This window comes from Sinocyclocheilus rhinocerous, unplaced genomic scaffold (assembly GCF_001515625.1).
Source record: "Sinocyclocheilus rhinocerous isolate Xijiao unplaced genomic scaffold, SAMN03320098_v1.1 scaffold432, whole genome shotgun sequence".
In the NCBI taxonomy this organism is placed as follows: Eukaryota; Metazoa; Chordata; class Actinopteri; order Cypriniformes; family Cyprinidae; genus Sinocyclocheilus; species Sinocyclocheilus rhinocerous.
In genome coordinates, this window is record NW_015627225.1 from 562,352 (window position 1) to 571,760 (window position 9,409).

The 9,409-nt window shown below is 36.2% G+C and overlaps 2 protein-coding genes across 3 annotated transcripts in view; one reads left to right on the forward strand and one right to left on the reverse strand.

Annotated features, from left to right (window-relative positions):
• LOC107721229 (uncharacterized) overlaps positions 1 to 1,283 on the reverse strand; it is a 3,146-nt gene extending 1,863 nt beyond the window's left edge. The window contains exons 1-5 of the mRNA XM_016529157.1: positions 929 to 1,283; positions 681 to 852; positions 516 to 612; positions 351 to 436; positions 187 to 272 (exon numbers count right to left, since the gene is read on the reverse strand). Coding sequence (XP_016384643.1) covers positions 187 to 272; positions 351 to 436; positions 516 to 612; positions 681 to 852; positions 929 to 1,199 — 712 coding nt within the window. The 5' untranslated portion in view covers positions 1,200 to 1,283. The remainder of the gene's footprint in view (positions 1 to 186; positions 273 to 350; positions 437 to 515; positions 613 to 680; positions 853 to 928) is intronic.
• A 3,477-nt stretch (positions 1,284 to 4,760) lies between these two features.
• On the forward strand, positions 4,761 to 9,372 carry LOC107721236 (transmembrane protein 54-like). Of its 2 annotated transcripts, none has more exons than XM_016529168.1 (6): positions 4,761 to 4,966; positions 6,810 to 7,006; positions 7,209 to 7,268; positions 7,439 to 7,630; positions 8,334 to 8,462; positions 8,733 to 9,372. In XM_016529168.1, exons 1-6 carry the CDS (start codon positions 4,921 to 4,923, stop codon positions 8,859 to 8,861), a joined length of 753 nt encoding a protein of 250 aa, XP_016384654.1. In that variant the 5' UTR covers positions 4,761 to 4,920; the 3' UTR covers positions 8,862 to 9,372. The 2 variants fall into 2 exon arrangements, with proteins under 2 accessions (XP_016384654.1, XP_016384663.1); XM_016529177.1 differs by having other exon boundaries at positions 4,761 to 5,048; positions 8,733 to 9,371.
• The last annotated feature ends 37 nt before the right edge of the window (positions 9,373 to 9,409 follow it).

The window sequence follows — 9,409 nt, forward strand, 5'->3', positions numbered from 1 at the left end:
AGCTTTTTTTTTTTTTTTTTTTTTTTTTTTTTTAAACGCAAAGCATCTTTGGATTTGCTAGAAATATTGGTAACTTTTTCCACAAGTAACTTTTGCAGCAGGTAAAATAAGTTGAGAAACAAAACGGGAAATGAATTTCCCAGACTCAGTTAAAGAAAAAGAAAAAGAAAAAAGCCACACACTGACCAGGCAGTTCTACACGCTCAATTAAGTTTCTGCACCTTCTCCCACAACAATCACATACTGAAGATTGTCCACCCAGGTCAACCCATCTGAAAAAAATAAAAAAATAAGTTCCAAAAGCCGGTTAGGAAAAAAAGACTTAAAGAATAAGCGATTTAAGCACTTACTTGGATTTCAGTTTGTTGTAGTTGCAGAATTTAGTGGTAGGGGTGACACCCAAATTAGTAAGATAGACTCCGCAATGAATGTAACTCTAAAGCAAACAGGAGAGCATTACATAAACTACTGTCAGTTTGCAGGACTGCAGTGATCCTAACCAGTACGGCGCACACCTCAGAAGACTTCAAATTGGATGTACGAACAATCAAATTCACTCGGTCAGGCTGTTGCATCACAAACTTCACCAAAGACTCTTTGGAGGCCACACATCTGGTGAACAAACGAAAGAAATTTCAGGGAGCAAGTGTTTTCGAAATAACTTTGTTGTGTTGACCTACCCTTTGTTGATGATAAGGGCGACTTCAGGTTTGTCAGCATGGTTTGGAGAGGAGGAAGCATGGCAGGACTGGACATAAAGCTGTTGACCCGGTCCAGGTGAGGCAGACACCTGCAGATACAATTGATCTCCTCTGTGGAACACATTAGTATCCGCTGGACCACTCCAAGAAGCTAGAGCAAAATAAACATTAGATAGACAGCATTAGACACTAACTATGTCTAATTAAGTAGTGTTTTAATGATGTACAATTCATGATCCTAAATGAAAAACGGTTTCTTCTGTCCAGAAGAGCCTGTATATCATATGGCATTGGAAACACAGATGCAAATTCATCAAAATTGTGAGGCTGAGGAACTTCATTCAGGAAATGTGCTGCAGCGGCAGGAATATGCCAGACATCTTGTATGATTCTTGGGGAGTACGCTGTAAAGTGCCCATTAAATTCATCCCCGTTTGGTGTAACAGGCAGCGCTAGAGACACTATAGTCCAACAGAAGATGACAAAAACAGCCACCATCCCTATTCCACAGCTTTTACCTGAGCAAAACCCAGCACAGAATAATTAACACAACAATTTTCTTTGTCGCACAGACCTTAAAATTCATGCTGTGAGGAGGTTTATGCTGCACAGATTAATGCATTAATGAGAGTCAGGTGATCAAGTCCAGGTGTTCAGATTTACTTCATCAACTGATTGTGATCAACACTGACTGAAGACAAACTTACACTAATGCAGGTGATTGGGTTTTTTATGCAGCCACAACAAAACAAATTCATAAAATCTTTTGGTTTAAATATATATATATATAATGAATTAGACAGCATTTCCAGATGTAAATATCCATTTTGTCATTCTTAAATGTGAATGAAACTAATCCTTATTTTGTTTTGTTTTTTCTTTAATAAATGTTATCGGTAATTATTTACCATTCCTAAAATATATAAAAGTAAAACAATATTTATTTATTTTACTTTACTTTTTTTTTTTTTGTACCAACATGTATTTTGCAACAATTTTGATATTTGTAACTATTTGCACTTGGGCCTATTTATAAGTGTTTTGTGCCTTGCTTTTAAAGGTGGATTTGACATTGTACAATAATATGACCGGCATTCTGACATCACGTAAATTAAAAACAAAATTATTAAATTTAAAGTTTTTTAAAAGTATATTTAAAAAAATACAAACTACATCTGTCTGAAATTACTAGAATGGTGTATTAAAATAAAATAAATTAAAAGGCGCTATAAAATCTTTGTAGGTTGAGGACTCTTCAACGCTGTACCACACTCCGGTGCAGAAGGTGGCGGTAATGCACCTATTTATGTTGGTTGCCAGCCGCCGTTAAAAACCAAGAAGAAGAAGAAAACAATTATTTTTCATACTTACAGATATTTACAGACGGATCAAAGGTACCAGAATCTGGGGTGACAGGTATAGGAATAATTATTCCAGAATTCGAAATAAGCATATTCAAAAGATTATCAAATAATTTAGCAATATATACAGTAGAATTAGTTGCAATAATGGTTGCATAGTGGATAGAAGATGTTAGACCAGATAGAGTTATTATATGTTCAGACTCTATTTCAGCGCTAAATAGTTTGGTTTCATATAAATCCATTAGAGAAGACATTTTAAATGATATATGTATGACATTAAAATCTCTAAATAGTATGAGAATAGATGTCAAATTTTGTTGGGTTCCGGCTCACACAGGAATCAATGGAAATGAAATAGCAGATAAGTTAGCAAAAAAGGCAACCAAAAAAAAAGGATATCGAGATTGAAGTCCCATTAGGGAGAGAAGAAATTAAATAAATTATAAAATTAAATATTCAAAAAGAGTGGCAGAAGAAGTGGGACATAGCTGATACAGGAAGGTTTTATTATTAAATTAATTCATCAGTTAAAGAAGTATACAATTTTGGAAGATGTAGGAAAGATTAGGTGATTTTAAATAGATTACAATTTGGGCACACAGGACTAAATGCATCACTATACAAAATAGGTAAACATATTACAGGTAAATGTGCTTTTTGTGGGGTAATAGAAACCGTTGAACATGTAATATTAAAATGTGGAGGGATGGATTGCTTATTAAACTAAGTAGAATGGGTTTTGGTGGAAGGATGTATAATTGGATAATGGACTTTTTAACAAACAGGAGAATTAGAGTTAAAGTTGGATCAGAGGTTTCCATGGAGTTTCATGTAAACAATGGTATTCCTCAGGGGAGCGCAATCAGCCCGATATTATTCAACATTATGATAAATGACATGTTTTCAGATTTAGGTGAACACATCAAATCAGCGTTATATGCGGATGATGGGGCCATATGGATGAGAGGAAGGAATGTGGCATACGTGACAGAGAATATAAGGAAGGCAATAGGGAAAGTAGAAAAATGGTCATATGAGTGTGGGTTTAAGATATCAACGAGCAAATCCTGTTACATGATGTTCACAAAAAAGCGCAAGTGTCATGTTGAAATGCTAACATTATATCAGCAGCCACTGGAGAAAGTAAATGAATTTAAGTACCTGGGTTTATGGTTTGATAGTAAATATACATGGAAAACACACATAAAGCACTTAGAAACTAAATGCAAAAAAGTTATTAATCTAATAAGAGCTGTGACTGGGGTGCAGATAAACATTCACTAATTGACATATAGAGCCTCCATGAGGTCAGCAATAGATTATGGTTGTATAGTTTATGGTGCAGCAGCAAAAACATTATTTGAAAAAATTAATAGATTATAGTATAGAGCATTACGTGTTTGCATTGGAGCTATTAAGTCAACTCCCATTAACGCAATACTCATAGAAACAGGTGAGTTACCCCTGAAGATAAGAAGAGAAAAACTTGTACTAACATATTGGATACGATTGAAAGGAAGTGGGAAAGAAAACCCTACAAAGGAGATAATACAGGATTGTTGGGAGTATTCCAAATTTCAGGGGCATGGGTTTGGATGGAACGGAGAAAAGAGCGTGAGGGAATATGAATGGAAGCCTTAGATTTCACTACGCTCACCCCAGTTAGTAACATTCCACCATGGTTTTTTCCAGAGGCAAAGACAGATTTTAGTATCATGGAAAAGAAAAATGAATGGAGATTGGAGGAAGTGGGAGAAAAACAAGCATTTATCTAAGAAACAGTTATTATAATTATCTCAAAATGTATACAGATTGATCCAAGAACAAACAGGAATGTGTGGGAATTGGAATACATATCCCAGAATTTAAAATTAATATTTCCAAAAGATTATCTGATAGTTATCTGTATATACGGCAGAAATTGTAGCAGTCATCATTGCATTACATTGGGTTGAAGAGATCAGACCTGATAGGGTGATATTATGCACAGACTCCTTAGCTGTCATAAAAAGCATTCAGTAAACGACATCTGTCAGAGAAGATTTACTGATAGAACTCTATCACAGTTTGTTAAGAGTACATAGGGGTGGTATAGATGTTCAGTTTTGTTGGGTGCCAGCACATGAGGGAGTGAAAGGAAATGAAAGTGCAGATAAATTAGCAAAAGAGGCATTGCAAAAAGAAATATAAGTTCCAATACCACTTAGAAAAGGTGAGGGAAAAGCAGTAGTTAAGAAGAAAGGTATTGAAATATGGCAGAAATGGTGGGGGAGGAAGACAAGGAAGGAAGGGGATATTATAAAATACAAAAGTCTGTTAGCATTAAAAATTATAGAGAAAGGAATAGGCGGGAAGAAATTTTAATAAGACTGAGAGGGGATCACACAGGACTGAATAGCACCTTGTTTTTAATGGGGAAAAGGAATAATGAGAATTGTGGTAACTGGGGTTAAAGAAAATTCTGAGCATGTCATACTACACTGTGTAATATATGACGTGGAAAGACGGGTGTTTCAAGATAGGGTTCAGGTGGCAGGGCGGGAGTGGAGTCTGATGGGGATACTAGGAACAGAAGGAGAGGGAGGGAGGATAAGGATAACCAGGAAAGCATTATTTAAATTCCTTAATGATACAGGGTTAATTAACAGAATATGAGTACACTTAAAATGACATGATGTTACACACTCTTGTACAGTAGGTGGCGGTATGCATCTAAAAGTTGTTTGCAATCCGCCATTAACTAAGAGAAGAAGAAGAAAGGCGATCACTCAGGACAGGTGCGCGAGCGGGTTTGCCAACCGCCATTAAACACAAAAGAAGAAGAAGAAGGTGCGCGAGCGGACGGGGGAGTGGCCATGCATGCAGGTGAACGGGAAGGAGGAAGACAGCCTGAGAGGCATGGTAAGAGGAGAAGCTCCTTGAACATCTTAAACCCTTAATTGTGACTTAATCTGAAAGAAGGACTTCAGGATGGTGAATTCGGGTGATTTGGACTTTATTTACATAACTAAAGTGTGCATTTCATGGGGTGGGAGGGAGTATATGAACAGGCTCGCGAACTTGGTCTGGGTGTGGTCATGTTTACCTTGATAATACATCACAGCATTATTTGTTGCCCTAAATCCCTCGCTGTCATATAAATGTCTCGCTGAATGTAATCTAGTTCTCTAATGAGTTAATGGATTTATGCTAGATACATAGCTAAATCTCAGCTATGTATTTGTTATATATGTCTTTTGTGATATTAGTAATGTCACGCGCGTTCAACAAAAGTAAACAAACAAGCTGTTGTCTCTTTTAACCTTAAGGCGCGATTTCTAATCCTATATCAACAATGCGATTGGCTCTTCTAATTGCATGGCGGTGTCGTTAATGAATTTCATCGCTATTGATCCCTATTGATGACGATTGACATTTTCGATCACCATTTATTTGTCATTTATGGCCCGGTTTCACAGACGGGACTTGGCTTAAGACAGGACTATAGGCCCTAGTTAAATTAAGATATTTAAGCAGCTTTCATAAAAAATGCCGTAGAAGAAAACGTTGCATGTGTGCATCTTGAGACAGAACACACTAACATATTTTAAGATTATGTCAGAGCAAGATATTTTCAGTTGAGGCTGCTCAAACATACGTTTTAGTCTGGAACTAGCCTTAAAGGGTTAGTTCACCCAAAAATGAAAATTCTGTCATTAATTACTCACCCTCATGTTGTTCCAAACCCGTAAGACCTTTGTTCATCTTCGGAACACAATTTAAGATATTTTTGATGAAATATGAGGGCTCTCTGACCCTCCCATAGACAGCTAGGGAACTACCACGTTCAAGGTCCGGAAAAGTACCAAGATGATCGTCAAAGTAGTCCATGTGACTTCAGTGGTTCAACTGTAATGTTACGAAGCTACGAGAACACTTTTTTGCAAAAAATAAAGAAAAACAGATTTCATCAAAAATATCTTAAATTGGGTTCTGAAGATGAACGAAGGTCTTACGGGTTTGACCCCTTTAAGCCTTTGTCTTTGAAACCAACGACCAAAATTTTGTAATTGTACCATAGAAGAAAAAGGTCATGCAGGTTTACAACTACTTGAGGGTTAGAAAATGGTAAGTAAACTTACTTGAATTGTGCAATGCACTGAGTATTTCTGTGGGGATTTCATCTTACTGTTATCCCTCAATGTAATGGCCTGGTAGAAAATACACAGTCCACAAAAGCTCTATTATAAATATTTTATTAATTAATTTAGTTCATTCATTACTAGCTCTAAAATATTTCTTTAGCTAAAATTGATCTTTGAATTATTTAAAATGTTTTTTAAAAATGCAATTGTAACAAATGCATGGAAGTATCATGCACAAGTCGTGGAAATTCATTGGAAAAAGTGTGGGAGCCCTGTGGGACATGATGAAAAATAACTAAGTGTAAGGAAATAATTGTGAAAAAAAAAATCCTGATGAAACAATACAGTGTTTGTGTGTGTGTGTGTGTACAATTATCATTGTGTTTGTCTATTTCCTCCATTATATCTGACAGTCCCTCATCACCTCATAACAGCTTTCTTTTAGTGAAATCATGGCTCATGAAAAATGATTGTATGTAGTCTGAAGTTCATCTGGATTTCATGGCGCGCATAATTCCTTGACTCTTTTTTTTAATTTTTTTTATCTGGTGTCTGACCCTTCGTCTTCAATGTTTCACTGTTTCTGTGTTTATGGTTGATATTGTGTGTGTTTCTTGTAGGTCTTTGTTGTGGCAGTCTGAAGGATGATAAGATCCTGATGAAGATGGGTTTGGGGCTGGTGCTGGTGGGTCATGTGAACTTCTTGTTGGGGGCACTGGTACATGGAGCTGTGCTCAGACACATAAAAGTGTTCACCTGGAACAAGAAACTCGTCTACCCCATCTCCAATGTCATCGCTCTTGTGGCAGGACTTATGGTTTGTCTGTCTACAAAAGTGTAATGTATTTCTGTTTGTGATCATGATTGAGTGACGTGGTGTTTGAGGCATAATGCTTAGTAGTTAAAATTAATAAGCAGTTAATAATAAGCAGGTGTGTTAGTTAAAACTGCAAACTCACCTTTTCCACTGAATGAGTCCACACTGTAATTTATACATCTGACCATGTTATAACCTACAGGCAATTATTGGTGGAATCTCAGCTATTGTTCTCTCAAAGAACAAGAAAAACCAGCTGCTGGTGAGTAGACACAAGCACACAATACTGTCCTTTTTGTAATGATTCCATTCGCTCTTTGTGTTTTTGCTATTTATTTGCTGCCACTGCAAAACTTGCACTTCAAATTCTATAGAATAAAATACGGCGTTCATATATTAATGATTTCTTAATGCATTTTATCCTTGTTGCAGAGTTGGTTTCTACTAATTGTGAGTGTCTTGGCTGTTCTCTTGGGTGCCGCCTCTGCAGTGGGAATCACTGTTGCCACAGTGAGGGCCATAATGTGGGAAGGACACACTCTGTTTGCCCACTGCGACCTGCCTGCCAACATGACCTACTACAGCATCACAAATGAATGCCCCTTTGACCCCACACGCATCTATGTGAGTCAGTGATTCTCCAGTCTGGTGGATCCTAGTGCAGTCAAATACAAATGAATGATATGCTTTTTTTTTACAGTTGAGATGCATTTGTCACCAAAACTGTAGCAACTTAAGCCATAGTATGAACCAGGGGCCTTATTTATAAAACACAAATATGATTGTATGATCCTAAATTCCATGGATTTCATCATATGTCAAAAGTGAGGAACAAATATATATATTTGTACTTAAATTTATTTATGTGGATATTCTGTAGGTGGAGTTGCTGTGCTTTTTAATATTACTCTCTAATTTAGGATGAACTGTGATTTATAAGGAAGGATGCATTTGGGAGCAATTTTGTGTGTGTACAGACAATTTATAAATTGTTCTTAGGAACATTTTAGAAATTGTTGTATTTTAACATTTAGGATCATTTTACCAACACCTTTAAATGAGGCTCCAGGGTTCCCATGGTCATGGAAATTTTTTTTTTTCTTTTTTTCTTTTTCCCCAGCTTTAAAATATTTAATTACCTAAAATTGCTCTCTTATTAAAAATGAAATGTAAAAATCCAGTAATCTCAAATGCATGTACGTGTCATACAAAAGTCATGGAAATTCATTGGTAAAAAGCAGTGGAAGCCCTGTGGGACATGATGCAAAATATGCAAGTGAAAGGAAATACTAAAATAACGAAACAAAAAATGTATTCTTCTCTCCAGGGTACTACATTAATTCTATGGTTTCCATTGATTCTGATGTCAGTGGTGGAGGTTGTGTTCTCCTGCCGCTGTTTCTTGGCTTGCACTTCTTTCCTCCGGTTGCGCTGTCCATGGAGGAGAAATGTCAGGGTAAATAGACCTACATGCAGTGACTATGTACTGTTTTTTTTTATTTTTATACTTTTTTATACTTGTTCTTGCTATGCAGCATAAATGTAGCGTTAAAGGTTGACTTACTGTATTTTTTAATTGAGTGCATTCAAGATACAAATCAGAATTTGATTTGAAATCATTTTAGGTTCGAGGTTATGTTTAAAGGGTAATTTTGCATGCCAGTTCCACATTATACCTGATAAACATTTTGTGTTCTCTGAATGCAATGTAAATGTTTGGGTTCAGGTGCGTGTCCAGCTGCCAGAAGAAACCGCACTTCCACCAGGAGACGATCCAAACGAGGAGGAGGCTGCAGAACAGAACGACCTACTTGACAAAGACACAGTTGATGTGGAGACTAGTGATTGGCTATAATTCATAAGTATACATCGCACGGAGTTGCTGTATGACAGTGGAGCAAGAAATACCAAGTGCCAATGCAAATAAGCATGCTGCCCACTACATGCTGCTACTGATTTCTCCATGTACACCATGTGCACAACGTGTGATATGCTTGTTTTATGTTTGTTACATATTTTCCTTGTTACAGTACATTTAAATAAAATATTTTTCTATTTAAAACTGAGCTTCTGAAATTGCTCTAAATAGGATTGACGGGTCAAATATATGTATGCCTGTAAATATCTTGTCTATTGTCCTCTTTTCTACTCATTTTTATTCCTCACATGTGCTTAGACAGTCTAGAAAATTTGTGCAGAATATTTGGATAAGGTATTTTCGTTTTCTCAAAATCTGAGAAAGTCCTTGGCTAAAAGCAGCTTTAATTTTTTTGTAAACTTAGAAATATCAGGTTCAAAATTCTTCTTATGTTACATTGGCTTCTGATAAGGCAAGCAATAAAGTTTTTTTTACCTTGAAATATCAGTTTCATGATTTTTTTTTTTTTTTTTTTTTTTTTTGGA